Genomic DNA, 26,898 nt, shown 5'->3' with positions numbered 1-26,898 from the left:
AATGTAATAAACATGTCATTTCAGGGGGACTTCTGACATTTAAAATCTGTAATCTTAAAATGATATAGGCAAAGAGCAATCTGACTGTGCGTTGATATTTTAACGCTGCTCTAAATGATTCACCGTAAGAGACAATGCTAAAACAAGTGAAACTCATTTTTATAAATAAGACCTAAATTAAAAGTCAAATTAATGACGCGGAATGATAGGATATGCAGTGGGGTAACGTTAAACGTCTCATCTAATGGTATATTCACAGAACAGGTTTAACAGAATGTAAACTGACTCGTGTATAGCCCCCTCACATTCAAAATGCGCAATAAAATATGTTTATGTTGTAGTAATCAAAAATTATAAACGAGAAGATAAACAACCGGTGTCATATTAATCCGCGAGACACTCAGTGGTTTCATCATCCGAGAGCAATTAGTCCTTCTGTTCACAACATTATTTAACAAAACACTTAAAAGATCAAGTGAGATGTTCGATATTCATGTTCTCTAAATAGAACATCACTTTTAAAATAAATCGTGATGCATTATAAATCAGATTAAGGGTCTCTCCCTCTGTGACGGATAAATGAGTTCCGGCCAGCTTTGAGGACAGGAAGCGAGGAGACGCTGATGGCGCCCGACTAGAAACCATTACCAACTATTCGCTTTCAAAGATCTATTTTATTTCGCCTCAATCGCGAGCGTGAAGACCAAAATACTCGTCCATTCAAGGTAAGAAAAAATCGTAGTTCAAAATAATGGTGTAGAATCGTGTACAAAAACTGTTTCTTCCATGATGGGCAAGAGAAAAACATTCGGGCGAACTGGCTCTCCCTGCTCGCGCAGGCCCTCGAGGTCCCCGAGCGGTTCTTCATATCGCCTGAGCGGAAAAAAATAAACTCGCAGCGGAGGGAGGAAAAATGGCGCTGCGCGAGCAGGCAGGAGGAAGGGCAGCAAATACACGCGCCTAGTATAGAGATTGAAAAACGAGCAAAGAGTAGCCACGGTGCATGAGAGGACTCGAGTGTTATTGGCGTCTACTATAGTGACATTTTCTTCATAAAATTGTTGGTGTGCTTAGCATCAGAACGTGATATGTTGAGCAAGGACAAATACCCTTTTGTCCTTGATAAGTTTGAGTCAAAGGAGAGATTGTATGTCCTAACCACAGCTAGATGGATGTTTTGGTGGGGAGGGATTGATGTCAGTTGAGGACATGCGAGAAATCAAATGTTTTAGAGATGATGTTAAATGAATTTAATGGGGGGCACGCCGGCTTGTGGTTTTGCTGGTAAGCTAAGCTCATAATGTGCTTGAGTGACTTATGATAAGAAAGGTGTCTTCACAAGACAACCGTGGTCACCCTCTGGGGGAATTTGACACTAATTTACAGCAGTAGACATACATCACAGAGTAGGAAACAACAATAAATACAATACAAAATATTTAAAAAATTTGCTCTGTGATGTAATAAATATTTAGAAAATTGTAGTTTATATAGAAAAACCTAGTTGTGCAACTTGATTGTAACAAGGCTTTTGTGCAAATTCTGCAGAATTTGAAGTTGGTCTGTGTGGGAAGTGGATCTGTCCACTTATTAAAACTGGATAAAAGAAAATAGGTTATTTAACATTTTTACATAGGTTTTTAATTTTCATAGCTCACAGATTACCGCAATTTACACAATTATATAAAGCCACTGTATATCCAATATAATAGGATTTTAACAAATCTGTTTTTTGTATAGTATGAATTGTTTTAATGGTGAGAAACAATATCTGTATATAATATATAATGTTATATGTGCACATTACTGTTAAAAAATTACGTGTTTATATTCATACTTTTTTAGGGTTTTAAAGAATTCTCTTTTGCTCACCAAGGCTGCATTTATTTAATCAAAAATACAGTAAAAAAAGGAAGACTGTGAAATATTATTTTAGTTTAAATTAACTGTTTTCTATTCTAATATGTATATTATTTCTGTGAATTTTCAGTAGGCATTACTCCAGGTTTCAGTGTCACGTGATCCTTTAGAAATTATTCTAATATGCTGATTTGCTGCTCAAGAAACATTTCTTTTTTTTTTATTTTAAACGAAAATTTGTGCTGCTAAATATTTTTTGTGTAATCCATGATGATGTTTGATGAATAGAAAGAACAGCAATTATTCAAAATAGTGTTTGCTGATAAATTTAATGTATCCTTGCTGAATGAAGGTCTTAATTTCTATTTAGAAATTCATACTGGTTTCAAACTTTTGTTAAAATATCGTTAATATAAATATTCAAATACTGAACTTCCACAAAATCATGTTTCTACATCAAAATACATTATTTAAAACATTTTTCAATAAAATGATAACTTCATTACACTTTGTGCTTGCCATCACTCATGCCCTTGCATGTATCATTCAGAATGCAATGCCCAACTTAGTTCTGCATTACTGAGTGACAGCCACTTTCCCACAGAGCGGAGATGGACTCTGAGGAGATGGAGGTGGAGAGCAGCAGTGATGTGGGGCATTCTGGGATGGAGGAGCCATCAGAGAGCGGCATGGGCATGGAGTCTTCAGAAGCCATGTCTGCCGATAGCAGCGACGCAGCGGCTCCTCCTGCCCTGGCCCCAGAATCAGACTGTCATGTAGGACAGAGCTCTGAGGGACTTGTGGTAAGACAAACAACCCATACATATATATCTCTGCATGTTAGTGTGTAAATCATATCAAGGTTTGGTTTTTTTTGGCTTGCGCATTAGGTTTTTATCCCAGAGACAAGCTCCAGTACAGATGTGCGAAGAATTAATCTCCCAGACTCCTCTTCTGTGGCGCAGTCAACCAGTGTGTCCAGCGTCTCCACAGTGACACAGTCGGTCATGGTGTCGGAGTCTGTCCAGGTTCTGGTCCACTCCAGCGCTGTTTCTGAAGGAGGAATGATGGTTTCTGATTCCACTGCTTCCACATCCTCAGATCTCGGCTCAGCTATTGATAAGATCATCGAATCCACCATTGGACCTGACATTATGAATGGTAGAAAAACCTCTTACCTCTTCTTTTTATCACAGCCAACGTATTAAATATGGTATTCAATGTCAATACTGTGTTTCTGTGCCCATTTTATAGGATGCATTACAGTTACGAGCGCAGAGGATGGCAGTGCAGAGACCACACAGTATCTGATACTTCAAGGTCCCGATGACGGTGAGAAAGATCCCTAGAGTTCAAAGTCAAGGGCTGTATGTAGAATCACTTACTCTATAAGTAGCTGCTTCTTTTAAGTGATTAAAAAGTATGTTCTTTATAGTATGAATGTGTGTAGTATGATTGTAATCCGGACATGAGCTACAATGTCACTTTACTGACATTCACAAATCCTCTCCCGTGGCCTCATGGGATAGTAAACTGTCCATCAGATGTGCATTTCAGAATCTCTCCGGGAAATAGTAGAGTATCTGGGTTCTTTTCACCTACTGTTTTATAAACACTGTGAATTCGGACATACTACTCTTTTCACATACTGTTTTTCACCTACACTCTATGATTGTTGGGAAACAAAACACGCTTTTAAATAAAATAAAATAGAAAAATAATCATAATATATTTTTATATTAATTCACCTCCAAACTTCTGGTATTTTTTTCCCTTAATTTTGAATTATAATCATATTTGTGGATAAATGGTAGTTTTGGAGTCAGAAAGGTTGACAATCACTGTGCTAAATGACCAAATCCTGTTCCACAGAAAAATACAAATGTTCTAAACAAGAAGAGCATTAATAGGTTATGGCTGATTTTTCATTTTTTGGCTAAACTACCCCTACTTCCTACTGCAGTCAATATTTATATTGTTGTAAAATTCCCTTTGTCTTGTTCTTCTTATAAGAAATGCATACAGAATTTTAAGACATGAGGGGGTAAATAATGATGAAATGGGTATAGTTTTTGGATATTCAATTAGCCATTCCCTTTGTTCACTGTGTGTAGGAGCTCCAATGGTGGCTCAGATGTCGTCTTCTGCTCTGTCAAGCCGCATTGCCATTGAAGCCCTTGCCGATGGACCCACCTCCACTTGCCTGGACCAGGCAGACCTGTCAGAAAACCCACAGGGCAGCATGGAACCCGACCAACCTGGACACTCCGGATACCGTGAGCATGACGACGGCAGCAGCAGCTGCAGCCGCCCAGACCAGCCGCAGCACTCCCAGTACATAGAGTACAGTGGAGGAGACGACCCGGACCAGACCAGGGAGGCTCGGTACATCGAGTGCTCGGGAGCTGAACCTGACCAGACCCCACGTCATTCAGGGGTCACCAACTACAACGTGGCAGACTCAGAAGAACCTCTAGGGCGTTACGCAGCACAGTGCAGCGGTACGAACAGTAGCCCTCAGAGACGCTCGTTTCGCTCCTCCCGGTACATCGTAGAGTGCAGTGATGGCTACTTGGATTACGGTGCAGAGGGTGCGGAGCGGCCACAGCATTCACGTTATATAGACAGCAGCATGGATGATAGGGAGCACGTCTCGGCATCAGAGCAGGAAGGAAGTGTTGTAGAAGATCCCCAGCACTCCTACTTACCACAAGGCTCGTTATATGCCGACGAGGGTGCTGTTCAGCACTCACTGGCTGACACAGTGGGATCCCAGCTCACTGATCAAATGGACTGCAATGATAGCTTGCCTGGCCCATACATAAGTAGCAGTGGGACCTATTCCATCCATCCAGAGCCCGAAGTGGTGGAGTCTGGGGTGGTGGATGAGCCTGGGCACAGAACCCCAGATATGGCTGAGCTAGAGGAAATGATGGAGGTGGTGATCGTACAGCAGTTTAAGTGTAAGATGTGCCCATATAAAAGTGTCTCCAAGGATACGCTCATCAACCACATGAGAGACAAACACTTTAAACCACCAGGTAAAGTAGGATGTGTTCATTTTTTAATTTTCAAATATTTTCTTTGTTTTTGATATCTGCCTCATTAATAGCCCTGTCCAAAATGGCACTCTCAAACTAGGGCTGGGCGGTATATCGAGGTTCTACGATATATTCTTTGTAAGTGAAATGGCTCTGGGGGAAAAAACAGGGTGCACGATCTGGTTTTTACTTCTCATATGCACAGCTCGCCAAAATGTCACTTTTCATTAAATTTAATTACTTGTGTCACTTTTACTAAGGTAACTTAAGAAGGGAGACCCCAATTTAGGAAAAAAGAAGAGGGAAAATGTGCAAAAAATAAATATTATCTAGGCAGCTATTACTCATCTCATTAAAATAGGCTAATAAATCACTTATGTTATTTTATGGTATTATGCTAAGTTATTGCACATAGGGCAACAACATTCCTTATAACCATACAGTAAAATGTGATTTTTTTTAAAAAAAATTTTTAAAATGTGCTTTATTTTTAAACAAATGTTACGTCACTCTTTTTATTAATGTATCTACTGTGCAGTTGTGCAGTTTTTTTGGGGGGGGGGCGCTGATATGAGCGCTTCTGAATAATAGTAGAGGACATGGAGAGTGAGCTGCTGCAGAGAAAGTGCATAATTCAATTTGTTCTAAACATAAGACATGCTTTATTTTTAAGACGTAAAGTTTAAACAGCTTGCCCAGTCAGATGCTCTGACAGATGCATGTGCTGCTGACAGATAGGATACTTGCACTGTTTAATGTATTTAAGATGTGCTGTTTTCCTGAGTGCAGAACTTGCATTTCACAGGTATATTCTGTAAATGTTAGAAAGTCATGGAAATGTTTCCTTTTTGCTGTCAGGAGTGCATGAGCCTAAAACTAAAGTGAACGAGCACCGTCATACAGACTGAGTGCAATAGAATAGGAGTGCAATAATTCCATTTTGCTAAAATGTTTGTAGTTGGACAATAAATGTGCCATGTGTGGAATTGTAATGTGGCTATTGTAATGGGGTAATCAAAATGTAATGCAATTCATTTGTGCTTTTGTTTTTAATTATTTATTTAGTTTTTATTTCTTTTCTGGCCTCAATTAACAAACAATATGTGATTTTAATAACGTGCAATTACAATAACATAATGCATCTTAAGTCTCAATCAGGTCTTAATTTATTTATGCAGTTCTCTTAAGTTTCTCTTGTTCAGAATGTGCTATCTCATGTAGGTGTTCCGGGCCAAAAGAAACGTGGACGGGGACGTCCTCGAAAATCTGAAAGCAGGGTGCGAGCAGTCGCTGAGGTCAAGAAGGAGGAGCCACCAGAAGAGGAAGAAGATGACATCATTGATGCAGGCGCTCTTGATGATCAAGGTTAGTGGAGAGCAGTTTGCGTACTCTATTTTTAATTTCCTATTTTTATAATTTACTGCATTTTGCATTTAGGTGACAGTGATTATAAGCCAGCTGATGAAGAGACCAGGTCCAGATTGGCTTCCAGTCACAGCACTCCTCCTCCTTCCTGCTCTTCATCATCTTCCTCTACCTCACGGAAACGGCCCCGCAGGGCGGTGGGGCCACCCCGCAAATTCCTTCTTGACTCAGGTCAGTGTTAATTCAGCTTTTTATGTCTAAGATGTATAATAAAATATTATAAAAATATATCTACTTCACAACTGGCATAGGTCTGAGATAACTCTTATTTATAAAACAGAGTCACCAGCAGCAACTCAAACAAGCAATCCAGGGGACCCTCAAGCTCCTGAAGAAGCAAGTTCATCTGGATTGGAGAATGGATCTTCCTCACTATCCAATGGGTCAGCAGTGGAACCAGCCGTAAGCCAGTCAGATTCAGAAAACAAAGATCCCTCATCAAACACAGGCCCTGACGACCTGGAGTTTTTGCCAAAAAAAAGAGGCAGACCTTCTAAACGATTCCTTCAAAAGAAGTACAAAAAGTACATGAATCGCAAGTAAGTAGTGCCTGTACTACTCTTTGACCATCCACAACATTTGATTAATTTGACTTGTCCGTTTGACACACAGTTATATCTTAGAACGTGTTATAAATGGATTATAAAGTTTTCTGTTTCATTTATCTTTTTTTAAGCAAGTACTACAGATCCCTTAAGCCTCTGCTAAGACCTCATAATTGCTGGATCTGTGGCTCTCGCTTTCTGTCGCAAGAGGATCTCCGATTCCATGTGGATTCTCATGAAGGAAATGACCCTGAACGCTTTAAGTGCCTGCAGTGCAGCTACCGCTGCAAACGGTGGTCCTCACTAAAGGTAAGAAGTAGAGTCCTTCATCTGACAATCCATAAATCCATAAAAACTGTATTTTATTCATTTTCATTAGTTAAAGAAACTTTTAAAGAACAATTTTTAATGTAATTTAAATGTTTTTATAATATGTGCTAATGTCAATATAAAATTGATGTATGTGTCCTATAGGAGCACATGTTCAATCATGAAGGTACAAAACCATACAAATGTGAGATGTGTGATTACTCCAGTGTTTATAAGAAAGACGTGATCCGACACTCAGCTGTCCACAACAAAAGCAAGTAAGAATTGAGCATGTCTCCTTTTCATCAATCACTCCTCGTGAATTTTCTTTTGTCAAACCCTTGAGGTTGTCTATGATAGTGTGCTTTTAAAAGATTTTTGTCTGTCCTCTTGAAATTGTAAAATATTGAAATTTAAAATTCACATATGACATAAACTGATTATAGTATAAATTAATGTTCTTGTTTCTTCTCTTTTAGGAGTCGAAAGACAGATATGGTAAGATTCAAGATGTGACATGATGTGTCAGTTTAAGTTAGCTTTGAGTGGTTTGATGAGGAAAGGTTTTCATGCAACAGCAGTCTTGCATCAATCCTTCACAGGTTCCCAAAGTGTCTGAGTTTCCATGCCCCATCTGCTGTCGCGTATATCCCATGCAGAAACGCCTGACGCAGCACATGAAGACACACAGCACAGAGAAACCTCACATGTGTGACAAGGTAAAGTTCTTGTATGTAGCTAGGCGTGTGAATTTTGTTAAACTAGTTTTGATAAATCCGTGAATAATCTAAGCAGATTGTAGTAAGAACTGATAAAAAATAGTCTGTACAATCTAAATTGGTTCACAATGGTTTTGTGAAATGCAGCCCTGGATATTTGCTATAATATAAATGTGTTTATGTGTGCTTTTCAGTTTTTCACATATTTTTTTATATGTGCTTTTCAGTGTGGGAAATCCTTCAAGAAGCGCTACACATTCAAAATGCATCTGCTCACACACATACAGAACTGTGGCAACAGCACGTAAGTGAGATGTCAGGATGTCAGTGTAACTGTCTGTTCCTCTTAAAAACTGAACTCAACTGGTTAACATAATGAAAAGGCAGCTATTTTTCTCCTCTCCCGTGTCAGGTTTAAATGTGAGTTCTGTGAGTACACCTGCAATGACAAGAAGCACCTGCTTAATCATCAGCTGTCCCACACCAATGACAAACCATTCAAATGCGAAGAGTGCAAATACTCCACAAGTAAAGAGGATTTCCTGGTGTCCCACATTGCCATTAAACACACTGGTGAGTTATGTAACTAAGTGCTTTCCTGTCGTCTCTCACTATCTGTCCTATCTTTAAAAAAATGCATAAAAAGCCCATAAAAATATCTAAAAACAAAAAATAATGTTTAAATGATGTTTTATTAACAAAGTTCGGGAGTAGCACGTCAGATACTTAGCCTAATTAACACAAGAGGAACGCACTCAAGTTAATTAACGCCATAGGTATAAATACAGCTGACATACCTCTATCCCTTGATGGTTAATCAGCATCCCTCCACCGCCCCTTCTCCACACCTGAGTTCTTACCACACTTACTGTATATGGGGGGTACTCTGGGTTCGGGCCATTCCCGAGCTCGGAGCCCTTCCCTGGACAGCATGCCAATTACGCATTCCTATACTCGCCAAATACGCATTCCTATACTCCAGCTAATTATATGTAAGTGTGAACTCGTGAAATGTTGGTGGTAGAAAGGTTTCCTGATCATATCTGTCCATCTTCACCCACTGACCAGGTGAAAAGCCCTTTTCATGCGACATGTGCCACTTCACAACCAGACACAGGAAGAACCTACGGCTGCATGTGCAGTGTCGGCACCCCGAGGCCTTCGATGAGTGGAGCCAATCCCACCCAGAGGAGCCAAATCACCGGCGCCAGACGTCTGTTTTCACTGTGCAGCAGATTGAGGAACTGAGATTACAGCATGAAACCCAGGAATTTCAAGGGACCATTGTACGTACTTAGATATGCATTTTGATGCCCTTGTATTTATCAGAATGGAAGAAAATACCAGCATCATATATATATATATATTTGTTTTATAATATTTGTTTTACACCTAAAGGTAACAGTGGACCCCATTACTCTCCAAACCATGGAGTCCATAGGGAAAACATCTGTATCTCAAGATGCAATGGGAAACACTACCATCATTTATGAGCAAGGTTAGTAGAAAAGTTATCAGTGATTGGAACACACCTAAAATATATGGTGTGATTATGAATTCATCTATAAATATTTCATCATTGACCTTATTAATATACAATGTTACATTTGATCTTTACCCTCCCTCACAGCCCAGACTACAGACCTCTCAGCCCAAAATGCTCTAGATCTGCTGCTGAACATGAGTAACGCCCGAGAACTGCAGGTACTGTACTGACACACTTGCATCATCTACTGGAATACAAAATAATTACAAATGTATAATGTGTATGACATTTATTGGATGAAGAGGTACCAGTAAGTGAATTAAAGTCAAATCTATAAAAGTAAAATGTAAATTTGTCAATTTTTGAATGATACTAATTTTAACAACAAAACTATAGGCCAAATAAAACGACAAAACTATAGGCCAATACTGATATGTATGCAATGAAATCACCGTTTTGTCTTTGAATTGTGCTTTAAAATGTACAGATTTCAGATACACCTCTAAAAAAGGCAAAAAAAAAAATTTAGTGTTATATTCATAATATAATAACAATAATATATATTAAGTACTTTCCATTGAACATATCTGGATTGGGTCTGTTAGTTGAAAGTTTAACGGGCCTAGAGAAGCACAATAAAAGAAAATAAATACATTTTGTTATATTTGTACTATAACGATAAAAATGTTATAGAAAACAATAAAACATTTTGTGATAGTATTACAAAGTATAAATTATAGACTGAATGTTCACTTTAGCAGAAACTGTGCTACTTTGTCTTTGTCTGAAAAAGGGGCAAGTTGTCTTTCCAAAAGAAGCTTTTCTTGTTTTTCTTTTAATGTATGTATACATAGACTTCATGAATACAAAATATCAGAAATGCTTTACACATAGGTATTTTATTTTAGGTTAAGGAATTCTATTTTAGATCATGTACAATGCAATGAATACTATATCAGCCATAATAATGATATCAGCCTGTATATGATTATAGCTTATTTGTTCAGCTGCATCTCTAACAATCATCACCATGTTAAACTGAAATTATATTACTGTATTTTATCTATCGATATTTTTAATTTTTGTGATAAACTGATCACTCTTCTCAGGTGGCAGTGTTGAAACCAGATGGTAAGACCCTGGAGACAGGGTCATGGACTGGAGCTGACTCTGGGAGTGAGGGCTCATCCTTGCAGTCTCAAAAGATTGTCACATTCCATGTGTCAGAGAACGGGGACACTCTGGTGCAGGAGGCGTTTGAGACGGCTACAGGGACCGTGGAGCAAGAGGAGGCAACGGATGTGTCTCAAGAGGTGACACAGATTGGCATCGGTACATACGAGGGAGCAGATTTCAGTGTGGTGGAGCAGGCCTCAGAAGAGACAGCACACAGGTACTACTGAATATCAAAAACAGCAACTCTATTGCCTTTTAATGTCATATAAATCCTTTAAGATGATGCATGTGTTTGGCAGCAGTTTAGAGGAACCCTCAGCAGAGCCTCAGGTCATGGAAGTGAGCTCCGAGCCCTTGTCCATCTCTACACCTCTCAAAGAGAATAAAGAGAAGTTTTATTTGAGCTCAGGCTTGACAGATGGAGTCCTGCAGCAGGTGGAGGTGAGACTCAGTTTTGTTACTTCACAGATAAAATAACCAGTTGTGTTCCTTCCCAATGGAAAGATTAATTGACAAAAATTATCCTCCTGTAGCTAAGCAGCGAAGCTCCAGGTTCCCCTCCTCTGTGTCCATCACCCCCTTCTCAACAGCTCAACACCAAACGCTTCTCCTGCCGCATCTGCATGGAGGCTTTCCACGGCCGCTCGGACATGGAGAACCACAAAAGGGCGCACATAGACCCCAAAACATTCAAATGCCCCGACTGTGAATTTACAGCACCTTCTTGGCCAGAAGTCAAGGTGTGTTGGTCATATGGTTTGAGTTTTAATTCAGTATCTATCTGACCTCTACAAAACCATTTTTGTTGTATTAAACAATTCGCTTTTTTATAATATATTTAATTTTACAATCCTAGTCTCACATGGCCATGCATGCATATTTGAGGCCTCATAAATGCAACAGCTGCAGTTTTGCCTCTAAAAACAAGAAGGACCTGAGACGCCACATGATGACACACACCAACGAAAAGCCTTATGCCTGTCAAGTCTGTGGCCAGAGGTAAGAGAGCAATTGAGACATTATCATTAAAATTATAATAGAATTGATTTATGACAGAATTTGTGCTGTTTACGTTGCTGGTTAGATAACATTTCCACTACTTCCTCCTCTTTAAGGTTTAACCGTAACGGCCATCTGAAGTTCCACATGGAGAGGCTTCACACTCAGGAACCCTCGCCCCGTAAAACCCGCTCTGTCCCCTCTCAGCAGACCATCATCGTTAACAGTGATGAAGAAGCTTTAGCCACATTGCAGAGTAAGTGCTGACTCTCATAGTGAGATTGTATTTTGTTTATATAGAAATAATGGATTCACACAGCCCTATTCTGATTATCTGACATGTCTTGTCAAAGTCATTTTTACTTATGCCTTAATAATATTTATTTTTCCTGTGTTGTTCAGATCTGCAGGTGGGTCAAGCAGTCATCAGTCCGGAGAGGTTGCAGCAGGCTTTGGGTCAAGAACACATCATTGTGGCTCAGGATCAGACTCTTTCTGACCAGGTATTTTACTTTTGCAGAGTCTCATTCTCATCCTCTATGTGATTGACAATTTTTTTGGCCAACAGAGCAGCTTGTTAATATTTAATGTATGTATAATACAGAAGATTTTATATTCAGGTTTTCATATTCTGCGTGTTTTTGACAAAATTTTACATTTCTCAGGAGGAGGCAACCTATATTCAGCAAATCACAACGGTAGATGGACAGACGGTACAGCACTTAATGACTGGAGACAATCAGGTCACTGAGGTACAACGTATTTTCTAAGGCTTTATTCAGAAAGCCAGTAAAATTACATGCACACTACCAGTCAAACGTTTGGAGGTTTTTTTTTAAGTAAAAGAAGTTAAAGCTTTCATACAGTAAAGACATTAACTTGAGCAAAAGCAACACATTTATAATGTTACAAAAGATTTCTATTTCAAATAAATGTTGCTTCTTTTTAACTTTACATTCAACGAAGTATCCTGAAAAAAAATCCACTGAAATTTTAAGCAGCACAACTGTTTTCAACAATGATAATAATAATAAGTAATGTTTCTTTAGCACCAAATCAGCACATTAGAATGATTTCTGAAGGATCATGTGACACTGATGACTGGAGTAATGACTGCTGACAATCCAGATTTGCCATTGCAGAAATAAGTTGCATTTTAATATATTATATAAAAATCCTTAAAAAAAAAAACTTTGGAATTGTAGTGTGCATGTATGTGTGTAATAAGCAAACACATTCAACACCTTCATATGTACTTGTGTTCAGTGCCCTCTTCTGCCCTGTATTTTCTCAGGTCCAGTATATCATCTCTCAGGATGGAGTTCAGCACTTGCTTCCGCGGGAATATGTGGTGGTATCTGAAGGAAACCACATTCAGGTTAGTATGTGCTCTTTCCATCTTTCACAACCCACGGGTCCAGAATTCCTCATGGTTGTTGTTGAACAGTTCTCTGATGGCTGTGAACAGACTCGCCTGATCTATTACTGCAGCCTGAAAAGCATTTTCATTATATTGTAAGTATATTTCATCATGATGACAAAGAATTCTGATGAATTCCAGATGGAGGATGGCCGGATCGCGCACATTCAGTATGAGCATGACGGGACGTTTCTGCAGGAGCAACAGGTTGAGCCCAGAGCAGATTACACAATTTTTTTTTTTGTTACTTATATTATGCTGCATTACAGCATGATAATTTAGAGATTCTACTTTGAACTGTTCATGTCTTTAGATTTGAAATTATTTGATTCTAAGGAACATAATGCTAAATGGATCCATATGCATCTTTGTTGTCAATGACAGCATATGAAACCTCTATTTTAATAAAGTGATATCAATCAGGAAATTAATTGATATCACTTTATTAAATGCTATTTTAATAAAGTGATATCAATCAGGAACTTAATATCATTGAAAAATGTAGCGTTAGTAAGAAATGTTTAGTGTTTTTTGTGCTCCCTAAAGCTGCATTTATTTGATCAAAAATAGACGGTAAAACAGTAATATGCAATTTAAAATAACTGTTCTGTTTTGTCCATTTTATTACATTTTAACATGTAATTTATTCCTGTAATGTAGCTGAATTTTCAGTAGTGTCAAATGATCATTCAAAAATCATTCTAACATATGTATTTAAAACTGTGCTTAACATTTTGGTGGAAAACATGCACATTTGTTCAGTATTCTTTAATCAATAGACAGTTGAAAAGAACAACATTTTATGAAATAGTAATATTTTTTAACAATTTAATACATTTGATCAATTTAATGCACCATTCATTTGGATCATTGATTTCTTTAAAAAAAAAAATACATTACCTAACTGGATTTAACAGTGAAAATATATGCGATTCATAATGTTTATTTAATCGGATTCATGAGTAAATCTCTTGTGTGTTGTGTGTCAGATTGCTCTGTCTCAGGATGGACAGATCCAGTACGTCCCCATCACCGCCGAGCAGCAGGTTGTTGCCCCTGAGGACCTGGAAGCAGCCGCCCATTCCGCTGTCAATGGTATGACCTTACACCTTCGCACTTACCTAGGAGTTTTATTCACTCCAAAAAACCAAGAACAGAAAGTTTTAATGCTACAACCTTCTGGTGATGTTTAAGAGAATCAGAGGTGATATGTGTTTGTGTGTGTAGCTGTTGCAGATGTAGCCATGGCTCAGGCTCAGACTGTTTACACCGAGGCCACACCTGAACAACTGGAGCAGCTGCAGCAGCAGGGCATCCAGTATGACGTCATCACTTTTACTGAGGAGTAGAAACACACACACACATACACAGATCATCTGAGGCTTGTCTCAGATGACTGCTTCTTCCAGAGTTATTCAGTAAGAGGGTGAATGTACAGTTAAATCCTCTCTGAAAATTATACGACTCATGCCTTTGTAAATATTTAAAGCAATTTATCTTTGTGTGCCTACTGTGTTTTGTCTTGTAAAGAAAAAGAAACACGAAAGCCAAGAGCAACCTGTATAGAAAATCCCGGTATTTAATTCTACATGTCTCTGTGACGTGCTACGATGGATGCTACTTCAGTGACAGTGTGTAAACAGTAGACTGGAGGATTGATGTCACATTGTTATGATATGGTTCCTAGCTGTAGCTAAAGTGCTTAAAAAGGAGGGTTGATTTAAGTTTTAGAGATTTGTTTTTCTTTCATATGGTTACAGAAAGGAACTTAAAATGCATACCAAATAAATCACAACCTCTTTATCTGAACTGATCGCTGGTTTTCTTGTCATCATGCTACAGGATAGGTTTTACAAAGCTGTTGCACATGACACAAGGGAACAGAACATAATACAATATGTAAATATATGAAATAATACTTGTATACATTACATTATCAAGATGCCTTGCTACCTTTTTCAACATCTTACACATGAATGCCAGGCAGTGTTCAGATAAACTCATGATCACAATATTGCTGTTGTCTTCATCTCTTCTGAATTCGCATCTACTTTTATGCTCAGTACCAAGTTTTAGGTCCATCCCAATTAAAAGGTGTATTTTTTCCCACTTGGTTGTGACATGAGCTTTAAAATTGGATATAACTTTGCAGAGATATGGTTATTAATAATAATAATTATAGTCAGTCATTGTATTTGCTCAGTTTCCACTGAATGTTCATCATAGTAAAGTCACTTTTTAGTAGTTTTTGCAGACCAAGGGTGGAGTCGACATGATTTTCTCTCGTATTCAAGCGCTTTTCACAGAATTCTTACATTGTATTTAACCATGAATATTCATTTAACAGCAGTGATAATTCTTCTGTAGATGAGGCCTTAGAGTTTTACAAGTTGTGAAATATCAGTGTTTTGTTAATTGGTGCTTGATTAACAAATTTAAATGACACCATCTGACAGCGAAACCAGTTCAGTTTTTTTGTCGTGGTCTTGTATCTCAACAGTTTGTTCCCCAATTTGATAGATGAAATTAAGATGTTCACAAGAGCCAATTCAGCTTTTTAGCAAACATTTTAATAATTTAGCAAATTTCTTTCTCCTTGTTGTCTTGAAGAACAGAGAGCATGGTTCTTTTTTTTCTGTTCTTCTAAGAATATTATGTAATTGAATCTGTCATTAGACTGAAACCATTTCTAGTAGTGTGTGTATTTACATATTTCAAATTAATACCAGGATTTACCTGCTTTAGCAAAGTTTTGAAAATGTGCACTTTTACGAATACTGAAATAATAGTACTAAATGTACCTTACCAAAATAATTGTATTATTATGTTAATAATCCTACAAATTAAATTGTCAAGCATCAATAAATCCTACAAATTAAATTGTCAAGCATCAATAAATGGGATTATGTCTATAATCTCTATTTTTAAGAGACATTAATGTTCAGTAAATGGTGTTCATGAATGTGCTTTATTCATCAGAGGAATATTTTTAAAAATGTTTTTTTCACAAAAGCTTTCTGTAAGTTTGATCAGTCAGGGTGCTTCCTTTTTGTGAATAATAGAGGAAAAGTTGCCTCCCTGTATAGAGGAAGAATATTCATCACTAATTATGATGGAAAATTTTAAGTAAAAGTTACAAACCTGAGCATAATGGATGCAGACAGATAGAGATGTGGCATCAGTGCTGTTTCTGGTAAGACTTGGAACCATTTCTAAATTAAAGCTTTTGCATTCATTGATTATTCATTAGGAAATATGAAGCACCATAAATGAGTATTAGTAGGCAACCATCTGTTTTATATGCTGTGTGCTGGTCATGCTCATTTGGAGATTGTATTCTTATAATTAAATAATAAATATTGTATTCTTCATTAAAAGACTTCAAAAAATCTCAGTGGCATAAACACAACTCTCCTACCAACAAAGTTGCCCATAAACCAGCAGTCTGGACCCTTTCTACAGCCATTGTTTCAGAGAATGACAGAAACACACATGCAAATTTTGTCACATGACTTATATGAAGCTCTTAAAACTGCAACTTTTAAAAGAAGGGGTCACCCAAAAATTCTTAACCTTATGTTGTTCCATGACTGCAAAACACAAAAGAAGATATTTTGACGAGTTCTGGGATTCAAACAGCATTGAATCCACTGAATGTAAAAAAAAAAAATATATATTATTAAATTATTCTATTCTTTTGTGTTCTGCAGACTGAGGAAAGAAAGTCATACAGCTGTAGAATGACATTCGTGAGAGTAAATGACGATTTTGGATGAATTTCCTCTTAATATTCATTAACCTCTGTAGCATAACATGTTACTCAGTGACAGCTGCTGTTCTCAGTAGTGTGGTGTTTGCTGTCGTCTCTGCGACACTGCTTGTGTTTCTTCTAAATACTCAAAAGAAGAAATCCTCAGGTTGGTAGAAGTAGAACCAAAATACTCAGCAATTTTGAATACCAATGCAACTGATTTTTAAATCTAATGAATGAACATAATTTATTTTCATTGTACTCTCAGGTAAATATGGAACTTGCAGTTCTCTCGACACCATGGTGGTGGTAAGCAGTTTATGCATCTGACTCATAATACATGAACGATATCTTAAACATCTTAAAACTCATATCCTATAAATACTATTTACTTCACTTAACAGGAATTGACGTATATTCTGCAGAACAACCCTGCAGATGGACAGATGGTGGAGTACCTAATGACCAGACACAGAGAAATCACTGAGGAACAGCTTCTGCTTCAGTTTTAGAGGAATCACTATAAACAGGTTCAAAACCCTCCGTCAGATGAACTCATGATCAAATTACAGTCTGGCAGTATTTGTCTCCATCTCTTCTTCTTTCCTCCATTGCCCAGGTGCAGTATGTGACTTCTCAGAATGGAGTTCAACATTTACAGCTTGTGATGTACTCTCAAGGCAACCACGTTCAGTTTACACTGTAAAAAGATGCTGCTGCAATAACCACTTAAAATCTGTTGAGGTAACGATTTTTTTTTTTTACAGTGCATGTGCTATTTGACACAGTGTATCCATAAACAAGGGTGACCATACGTGCCATTTTTCCTGGACGCATCCTGGCCAGGATTTCTATATTGCCTAAAATATGTAGGATATGCCTTTGTTTGCGTGTGAAAAACACAAGAAAACATTTTTAAATTTCTTTGTCAGTTTCTTGATTGATAGAGGCAGTAGCCTGTGTCTCTATCATCAAGCTAGTATGGCTTTTAACCATTTACCCAATAAAGTTGATCCCTTAAATGTTCAGTCACCAGAATATTTAATTCTTAAACATTCGATAACTGAGGAATGAAAACACCTGACACGTAGAGACCAGAAGTGATGTAAATCAAAAAAGGAAATAAACCTGTGGCTGAATAAATGAATGAATACGTTTGACATTTTACAGACAGATTTGACAGACTGTTTCTAATGATAGATACAAAAAAAGTTATGGTCAGCTTATAAGCAGTGTTGGGATTAACGCGTTACAAAAGTAATGCATTACAGTAACGGATTACTTTTTGCTGTAACGCAGTAGTGTAAGGCATTACTAATCAATTTTCAGTAATATATTACTCTGTAAATGTTCAGTAACGCTTGTGTTACAACACACTTTTAGCCCCAATTGTTTTATTATTTTTTAAATTTAATTTAAAGTCGGGCTCCGACTTTTTTATGTCCCTAGGGCCGGGCTTCGGACCAATATTCACGTCATAGTTCAGACGCGGGCTGGTCCTCTGGCCTGTTTTAGGCTTCTCCTGATCTTTATATTTTAGCTGCCGCGACTGTCAAGAGCGGCTCGACGGTGTTTAGTGTCCCGCAGCAGCAGCGAGCCATCAGCACAGATGAAGAGTTCTGCTTCAAATACACGCAATAAAGCAAAAGCCCCAGCAAAAGTAATTACCATGAATGTGTCCGGGGAAAATAGTAAGAATTCACCATCTCCTCGTTAGACGCGCCTTTAGAGAAAAGTGCATCTTCACGGATAATGATTATATTAAATAGTTTTTGTTTTCGTTTTTATTTATTTCGTTAAGTAGCTAGTAATTTAAAGCTTTCTATAGATATATTTATCATGTCTGCGTGGCATGTATTCGCTGTCTTTCGGTTCATTTTTGTGGAGCGCTCCTGTTCAAGATAAAAGGACATTTTGTTGACATTGTGAGTGCACACAAATAAAAGTAGACCCTTTACAGTTACGAATGATGTATTACTGTTACGTTAATGATAAAAAATTATGGCGATCCATTGAAAAAAAAAATTGCAATTGATTGCGCTGGTGCCTCCATGTCCTGCGGTTTAGCTTCCACTCTCCGCACAAACTACTGGATGCAGCGCACATTTATCTAGGTTTAAATTTTAAACATTGTTATATGCTTGAACTGTTTTAGTATATCTATAGATTTTATTTTAGGCAACTAAATTGATGAAACATAAGCTATGATCAGCCTGCCGGTCTGCCGTTGGCTGCTTGGTCGTTACTTTAAGAAAGAAAAAACTTATTTAATGAACAATAAATGCTCCAAATGTTTTTTCTAAATGAACTTAATAAAAAGCCGGAACGAAATATAAACACTTTGCCATTAGGGCAGGGCTCTAGTACATTTTGTCATTTTAGTTAAGTTCTACTTCTGTAGATATTTTGGTGAAAGTAACTCAAAAGTAATACAGGAGTCATGTAATGCATTACAATTCTGAAACAGTAATATTGTATGGTAAGGAATTACTTTTAAATAACAGTAACAAGTAATCTGTAATGTATTACAGTTTGGAAGTAACTTGCACAACACTGCTTATAAGTAATAAGTATTAATAAGTATAAGTGTTTGACACAATTTATTTATATTCTCCACTGTGTAAATGAGACAGTATTCATTAAAATATATAGCAGAATGCTATATATAAATATAGCTTAGGGGTCTGTAGCATGGCAACCTGTGATGTAAATGATGATTAAATGTTTGTCTGACAGAATAAGCAAGACCTTAGAGGCCACTACTTTGCTTCTTTAAGCAGTGCAACCAAAACACACGTTATGAGAATGTATTTAACAATATTTTGTGCCAATCTGCGCTGTAGCTAATTGTTAATGATAATTTATCATTTTTTCTCATTTAATGCAAGCATTACGTAATGAAATTTGGTGGTGTGATTGAGGGTATGGAGAACTTGAACTGGACAAGCATTCTAAGTTGAGACATACACTGCTTATGATGAACAAAGGTTTTTCAAGGTCTTTCAAGCCCAACAGACAATTTAAAAGTAACATTTCTACTTGTCATGACGATATATAATTTTGTTTTTATATATAAAACTTTGATTTGGTTGTCATGTTTAAGTGTTTTTTCATATCTTACTTAGAAAACAGTCAAAATAATTTTCTGACGTGTTCAAAAGGCAGAACTTCCTCTTTCTGTCAGTTGTTTGTCATGGTCTTATGTTTAAATAGGTTGTTCCTCAATTCGACAGGAAAAGAACATGAAGTTCACCGGCGTCAGATCAGCTTTTTAAAGAATATTTGAAATATTAGAGAGGAAAATGAAGCAGATTTTCTTTTTTCTTGTTCTCTTGGAGATCGGTGAGAATGGTTCTTGCTTTTTCTGTTGTTGTTTTGTTTGTTTGTTTGTTTTGTTTTTAAATATTAGAATATGGAGCATTGCACTGAAACCATAATATTATACAAGGTTGTAATTCTCTATTTAAATTTAATAGCAGACATTTTATAAATTGTAGCTACATAAATGTATTTTTAATATTTCAGTAATAACATTATTGTCTAAGTTTCATAATAACGCTACAAATAAAATACAATATTTCAAGTAACAATAAACAATGGTATTATGTTTATCGTCTCTTTTTTTGAGAGACATTAATGTTCAGTAAATGTTTTTTTTTTAGGAATGAATTCAGCAGCAGGGCTCCATTTGATTTATTCTTCACAGGAAATTATTTTACAATATTTATTTCAATCATATTATAATAGATATGAAAAAGCTTGCTGTAAGTTTGATCAGTCGAGGTGCCTCTTCTTTGTGAATGATAGAGGACTAACTACCTCTCTGTATAGTGGAAGAATATTCATCACTAATTATGATGATGAATTTGTAGTAAAAATTACAAACCTGAGCATAATGGATGCTGGCAGATACAGATGTGGCATCAGACACTTCCCTGCCACCTATCAAGATGTTCAAGTTCCAGTTTCTGGTATGATGATTCTAAATTTAAGTTTTTGCATTCATTGATTAAAGGTTAATTGTTAATTGTACCCCCTTGCAGTATTCTATAAATTTTAGTTAATCGTTTGTAATAATAATAATGGTAATAATATGCCAAATACATTACAAATATGTATTTTCTACAAATAGGATTAACATATTACATTGGAGTAAACACAGCTCCTCTCTTGCCAAAATCCTCCATCAAATCAGCTGTCTGGCCCTCTTCTTCTCCTTCTACACCAATTGTTTCTGAGGACGACAAAGATAAACTAAGGTAAATTTTGTCACAATCATGAACACTTTATAATTCCAATTCTTAAGAGTTATTAATCTGTGTAACACAATACATTAAGCAGTGACAGCTGGAGAACATCCTACACACTAGCTGCTGTTTTAAGTGTTCTGGTGTTTTCTGTCATCTCAACGACACTGCTTGTGTACCGTCTAAAGACCAGGAAGAAGAAATCCACAGGTAGGTTCATGGACAATGATTATTTTCATTTATCTAAGGATTTTTTGGCTGAACACATTTTCTGTTCCTGCCTGCAGATAAAAGTGAAATTTGTGGTTCTCCCAACGCCGCCCTGGTAAGCAGTTTATACATACTGTATTTTCTCTATTGACTCAAAACCACATGGATTCAGTCCCTTAGCAAAGTCAGCCATGTGCTATAAATAAGGTTTAATCTGAGGTAAAATCAACATTTGGTGAATCATTAGTTCAGCCACAACTTGTTTACAGCTTATTCTGTAATCACCGTCATCATGCTGAACAGGGAAAATTAGATTATACATTTGGATGAATGGATTGAATGATTGATTCTGAAATGCCATCAAACCTTGTCTGCTCAACATCTCTCCACAGGAGCAGAATGGCATCATCTACTCTATGGTGGACTTTAAGCCCCATCAGGATCCATTTGAACTTTATGCCAATTTGCAGATGCACAACCCAAAGGACACTGATGCTTTTTCAAACTCTACAGTCACAGTAGACGAAAGTGTAGAATATTCCACTATTATGATAGCACCAGCATAAACATTTGCAATAATTGTGATCTATGTTTTCATTGCTTTGATTTGTTTTTGTTGTGGTTTTCTTGAAGGATTTTTTTTTAATAAGATTTAACAATATTGTTAATTTAACACTGATACTGCAGAAGTATTTTACTCTAAATTTCATTATGAAGATAAATGCCTGAAAATGCCTAGAAGTAAAATGTACTATCAAAACATTTGTAACTCTTTACTCTAAATCCATTTGGTTATTTGACTCATTGGTGATTGACCTAGAAGGACATGGAAATACGAAGGACGACAATTTGTGATGCAGTAATTATAGCTGCTATAATTTTATTTTGGATGAACAGAGAAAGTTTCAATTATGAAACTGTCGAAAATCAGTCAAATCCAGATTTTGTTTGTTAAAAAAACTAACTTTGTTTTTAGCAACAGTTAGACCCATCAAAATCCAGAAATAGTCTTTGAGTGAGGCAACATAAACGTGTGGTGACGCATGTTGTGTGTAATGCATTATGTTAGTATTGAATAGGATTTAAGGGACACTGGGTTAATCAAGGCCACTCAAATGAATCAAGACTAGGCCTACCACCTTCCATAAACCATATACCAATAAATTCAGCAATGACATTTCATGGCACCCTTGCCTTGTCTTCATCCAGCTCCTAGGCAGTTTGTTGACCTGTCCATAGCAGGTCTCAGAGGTGAAGAGAATTCCATTCCACTCATTTTTCCATTTCAGAGGAACAATCTTTCATGTTATTTTTGCAAAATCTCTGAACTGAAACGTAGATTGAACCGGTCATACAGAAGTTATGGTCATAGAGACTGTTAAACAGAAGTGAAATTTAAAAAAGGGGAGTTATATAGTCATCTTTTCTTCATACATCTTTAAATAGAAAATGACTGTGACTGTTGTGTGTACCAAGTAAAATATGTTTTATATAGCCTGCTAATTTAATATTGACCACCATTCTAAAAATAAAATTTTGAGACCTGATTATTCAAGGTTGGTTATAAACAGTTGTGTTGACACCGTAATGCATGGTAAACAATGATCATTTATTTAATTTTCAATATTTTATTATTTTGTTTTACTGTTTTGTATAGAAATTTTCATTTAAATTAATTTGGAATATTACAGTATTACAGCATTTAATGCCATTTCTACTGTTATTTTGCTTTCTGGACAAATATATATATATATTTTAATTTATTTATAAGCAACAGATATTTAATATGAAACTTGTTTGTTTCACATACACACACCCAGCACATACTCACACAGTGAGAAAAGCACAAAGACCATTTATACTGATAATAATTTAATTACCATAATTAAGCCTTCAACAAATTCACAGCATATTGAAGAAAATATGATTCCCGCCTAAGCACATTCCTTACAAAATGTGTGTTTGTTTGTGTACTCGCGTAAAGGTGATGAAACTAACTTTTTTTACTATCAAGTGTAGTGGATGCCAAGGTAAACCAGTGATTCTGAGGTAGACCTTGTGCCACAGTGGATAATGTATGTCAGCATTTCTGGGGCAACTGGATAACAGCATTTTTGTAGTGAAAAGTGCATGAGAGTGAAAAATGAACATGACCAGAAAGGTGCTATGGCACTTGTTATTAATTTTCTTGTGCTGTTCCTTTTCAAGTATTCCCCACCTTCATTTGTCTCTTTCTCACACGTTTCCAGTGTTAAAAGTCTATGTTTTTGAAGTCGCTGGTACAGCGATATCTGTTGTCGCTGTACGTGGTGCAGACCAGATGTGGCAGGCAGGGGCAAGTGTGATGTTGTCTCTTGCCGGGGAAAGGAACCTGCAGTCAAAACACAGATAACTTCATAGTTACTAGATTATATTATTATTTCATATAGTTCATTAACTTTTAGATCGGCAATGCATTAATTATGAAAACATAAATTGTGAATTATTTACATTTTGTGTGTATATTTTTAAGTCTGACTGCTGTAAAGATATAATTTTAATTAAATCTTTTCAGCCGTTAGGTTAGCTAATCAAGATACATTACAAAACTCTATAGGCTTAGGTTTCTGTTTAAGGATCTTGTCAGTTTTACTAGTCATCAATGAGTCACAAACACCCTCCAAATCCGTTTCTCTTCGCCTCGTAACCTCAGCTGAATGGCAAAGCTTCTGTATCTCCGTATCAGTCTGAGACTGTCTGACAGAGTGATAAACAGCCCTGATCTGTGAGACATTCGATCGATATCAGTTACTCTTATCAGCAGATTCTTTTAAAGTCTTTCTCAGTCATCTCTGGCAATCACCCATGTTTACTCCACGATCCGATCAGCTGTTTAAAATGAGATTGCAAACTTGTTACTTAAAAGCGAACAGCTCCCAATGACTTCCACAGTGTCAGTGTGAGAAAAACATTCTGTGGAAGTCAATGGTTTTTGTTTTATGTTCAACAGAAGAACGAAACTCATACAGGTTGGGAACAACTTGAGGGTGATTAAATGATTTAAATTTTGGGGTAAACTATCCATCCCTTTAAGAGTTCTTTGACTGTCTGTATAAGCTGTATTTTCCGGTCTGACTAGTCTAAGATAAAATTGTCTTTCTCTTTTGAACTTTCCTCTGTTTATCCCCTGGTTTTCTTTCAGTTCTTATAACAGTTAAGCCTGGATTGCCTCAGGTCAGCTAGTCAAATCACTGCTTTCATATTCCGGAGGGGTTTCTCATGGCTGTGTGTATCTTTATACCTTGTGGCTGTATGGGTGGCATTCGTCTCCTTCCAGCCCCTGTGGTGTGCACATACGCAGGCCTCTGAGCCACAGACTGACAGCACAGCACAGCCCCACACCGCACTGCACATCCCTGTCACATGCCTGACACACAAACACAACACAACACAACATCACTCACATACGGTGTGGCATTCATTCCCAGTGCATAGAAGATCTTGCCCTGCATGGCTTTGTTAAAGTCTTTGTTAATGTGTAAAAAGAGAGAGGCTAATTTGTATGAATTATAAAGTATTTGCTTTTTTAAATGTATCTACCCCATGCCAAGAGTGCAAATTAAATGCTTTCATAAACATTCTGTCTGGATTTGATTTATAATTAAATTTAAATTATGCCTCTCTCTATTTATATATATATATATATCATTTTTCCCAGACCTATCAAAACCTCTGGCAGTCAAAAAAGCTCAGGTGTCTCATTAAAGAAGCTACTTTCTTGGTAAGTCTCTTTTCACACACCCCTGTAAAAAATGATATGATCAATAAAAATGACTTTTTTACATTACAAACATCATTTAAGTGAATCAGCGCAATAGTAATATTTAATATTCTACATGAAATGACAATGTTAAACGATATCTAGTTAAATATCAGTTAAATTATTAGGGCTGTAAAAGTATAGGGCAAAAAAGGTTGAGAAAAAAAAGATTAAAAACACATATTGAAAAATATTGCTCTTCAAATTGTATCTGTGTACTAAATATGTGATGCCAAATTAATGAGGAAAAACTTTGTAAAATTAGCAAAGATTTGATTATAAAGAAATTGTTTATTTTATTACTTTATATTATCATCAGGTTTTTTTCCTAATACAATTACATTTCATTTAATTTACAAGCAAATATGCTTTTTAAACAATTAGTGAACAAGCAAAATTAAGGCAAATCATAAATGAACTGAATCCATTTGGGGGATAAGCAAACCTCCCACTTACTTTTTTTAGCATTAACTATTAACATTTATTATCAAAACCAGCTAAACATGATTGATTATGTATAATTGCATAAATAAATGATCAATTCAATTAAGACATCATTAAATAATACAATTGAAAAGAAATCCTGTGAGATGATTGATCAGACTTACCCCTGTGATGACAGCACATCTGCACCAGCTCAGGGACAGCAGGAGCACGGACAGAATCAACACCCTGCTCATAGCAGCAGCGGGACACAAACACTAAAAGCTTGATCGTTCTTTTTTTGTGTTTTTCTAATTGATCTCTATTCTGTCCTGTGGAGCTCCTGGAGGATTTAGTATGGCCCTGAGATGATTTCAGTTCTCTGCTGTTCTTGTTCTCCTGTCTCAGAGTGTGGAGTCTTTGGTAACTTCTGAAATAAGGTCTGAGGTCTGGCTCTGTCTCTCTCTTTCTTTCTTCATCTCTCTTTCTCTTTATCTCCCCTCGCCCCTCTCTTCCCCCCCACCCACATCTCCTCAGGGACTTCGTCATCTCTTTCTGTATGACGCTGGACCGAATGATGCAGAAGAGACCTCACTGGACGTTTCACTTCAAGCATATCCTTCTAATGACACCAGCTAGAGTAGCACTTTTCTTTCATTGGTTTTGTGTGGTTATAAATCAGCTGAGTTAAATTTACAACAGCATTATTTGCCAGTCTTTTTTATATGCCCCCCAAAGCCCCATCAATAAGGCTCAAGGACCCCTTCACTGAATTCTGAAATGTGCTCATATTGTCAACTCATTTTATACTGAATATCATTTAAAATAAGAAGTTCTTTTACAATTTAATAAAATCACAGCTGTTAAATGAGTGGAAAAAAAAGTTAACATATATTCAGGTATATATCGTCCACACTAATTTATAAGAAAATGCAAAACAATATTTTGTTCATTCACTTTTTATTTTATTTCCTTAAAATAACTTTTTTAACTTATTTGTTTCTGTTTATAGTTTTAACCAATCAAAAACTTTCTAAGTACCCCAGGTTGAGAATCAATGGAGCTCAAATTGCTATAAAATATTCAGTAATTTCTCCAGTTAATGTTTATAGTTTTATTTGTTTACATTTTAAATATATGCTATGTTGTAGAAAGTGAAGCTTAATAAAACATATTTTTGAAATTAAAAATATATTTAGTTTCAACCTTCATATAATTAAATATACTGCATTATGAATTCATTAATTTAGGCTAGAGATCAAAACTTCGGGCTTTATATTTAGATATGTAAGTGATTTAATAATATATTATTTTAAATTATTGTAATACTGTATGTTCCTTGCTGATTTTTATTCAGATATGTTACAGATATGTTATAGAAAACAAATAAAGGTTTTCATTAAATGTGACATATATGAATGTATTTTGTTGGAATGTAATTTATGGAGATCAACGTATAGTTTTAAATGCTTTTTTTTTATTTAAAAA

General features: G+C 36.4%; 3 protein-coding genes across 10 annotated transcripts; 2 read left to right on the top strand and 1 right to left on the bottom strand.

Annotated features, from left to right (window-relative positions):
• Window positions 1-598: 598 nt before the first annotated feature.
• Window positions 599-15,857, top strand: LOC306849680 (zinc finger protein 335-like). Of its 4 annotated transcripts, none has more exons than XM_079384897.1 (28): window positions 599-725; window positions 2,465-2,663; window positions 2,751-3,021; window positions 3,115-3,192; window positions 3,975-4,901; window positions 6,123-6,266; window positions 6,339-6,497; window positions 6,607-6,865; window positions 7,003-7,180; window positions 7,346-7,458; window positions 7,660-7,678; window positions 7,783-7,899; window positions 8,127-8,203; window positions 8,312-8,472; window positions 8,968-9,185; window positions 9,298-9,397; window positions 9,530-9,603; window positions 10,495-10,778; window positions 10,861-11,002; window positions 11,095-11,301; window positions 11,418-11,560; window positions 11,677-11,816; window positions 11,963-12,063; window positions 12,226-12,312; window positions 12,855-12,938; window positions 13,122-13,187; window positions 13,970-14,075; window positions 14,208-15,857. In XM_079384897.1, exons 2-28 carry the CDS (start codon window positions 2,472-2,474, stop codon window positions 14,327-14,329), a joined length of 4,569 nt encoding a protein of 1,522 aa, XP_079241023.1. In that variant the 5' UTR covers window positions 599-725; window positions 2,465-2,471; the 3' UTR covers window positions 14,330-15,857. The 4 variants fall into 4 exon arrangements, with proteins under 4 accessions (XP_079241023.1, XP_079241025.1, XP_079241026.1 ...); XM_079384899.1 differs by having other exon boundaries at window positions 601-725; window positions 10,864-11,002; window positions 14,208-15,852; XM_079384900.1 differs by lacking the exon at window positions 599-725 and adding an exon at window positions 902-1,284 and having other exon boundaries at window positions 10,864-11,002; window positions 14,208-15,852.
• A 4,090-nt stretch (window positions 15,858-19,947) lies between these two features.
• LOC306849768 (uncharacterized protein) lies at window positions 19,948-22,741 on the top strand. 5 transcript variants are annotated; one of them, XM_079385066.1, is made up of 7 exons: window positions 19,948-20,073; window positions 20,394-20,495; window positions 20,604-20,702; window positions 20,864-20,990; window positions 21,070-21,188; window positions 21,266-21,303; window positions 21,581-22,741. In XM_079385066.1, the coding sequence occupies exons 1-7, from the start codon at window positions 20,034-20,036 to the stop codon at window positions 21,752-21,754; spliced, it is 699 nt and encodes a 232-aa protein (XP_079241192.1). In that variant the 5' UTR covers window positions 19,948-20,033; the 3' UTR covers window positions 21,755-22,741. The 5 variants fall into 5 exon arrangements, with proteins under 5 accessions (XP_079241192.1, XP_079241191.1, XP_079241190.1 ...); XM_079385065.1 differs by lacking the exon at window positions 20,394-20,495 and having other exon boundaries at window positions 21,073-21,188; XM_079385064.1 differs by lacking the exon at window positions 20,394-20,495.
• Window positions 22,742-23,439: 698 nt separating this feature from the next.
• On the bottom strand, window positions 23,440-25,667 carry LOC306849356 (prokineticin-1-like; the record flags this gene model as incomplete). The annotated part of the gene is made up of 3 exons (XM_079384314.1): window positions 23,440-23,559; window positions 24,469-24,594; window positions 25,596-25,667. 3 exons carry the CDS (start codon window positions 25,665-25,667, stop codon window positions 23,440-23,442), a joined length of 318 nt encoding a protein of 105 aa, XP_079240440.1.
• Between the last annotated feature and the right edge of the window lie 1,231 nt (window positions 25,668-26,898).

The sequence above is a fragment of the Barbus barbus genome, assembly GCF_936440315.1.
Source record: "Barbus barbus genome assembly, chromosome: 29".
Taxonomy (NCBI): domain Eukaryota; kingdom Metazoa; phylum Chordata; class Actinopteri; order Cypriniformes; family Cyprinidae; genus Barbus; species Barbus barbus.
This window is presented reverse-complemented; position numbering and strand designations above follow the sequence as displayed.

Bases quoted from the DNA above. Each gene is read 5' to 3' on its own strand.
- LOC306849680 (XM_079384897.1), top strand. From the start codon at position 2,472: ATGGACTCTGAGGAGATGGAGGTGGAGAGCAGCAGTGATGTGGGGCAT. The intron at 7,900-8,126 runs GTAAAGTTCTTG...TGTGCTTTTCAG, and splicing joins AACCTCACATGTGTGACAAG to TGTGGGAAATCCTTCAAGAA. The intron at 11,817-11,962 runs GTAAGTGCTGAC...TGTGTTGTTCAG, and splicing joins AGCTTTAGCCACATTGCAGA to ATCTGCAGGTGGGTCAAGCA.
- LOC306849768 (XM_079385062.1), top strand. From the start codon at position 20,034: ATGAAGCAGATTTTCTTTTTTCTTGTTCTCTTGGAGATCG. The intron at 20,074-20,393 runs GTGAGAATGGTT...TTTTTTTTTTAG, and splicing joins TCTTGTTCTCTTGGAGATCG to GAATGAATTCAGCAGCAGGG. The intron at 20,703-20,863 runs GTATGATGATTC...TTCTACAAATAG, and splicing joins TGTTCAAGTTCCAGTTTCTG to GATTAACATATTACATTGGA.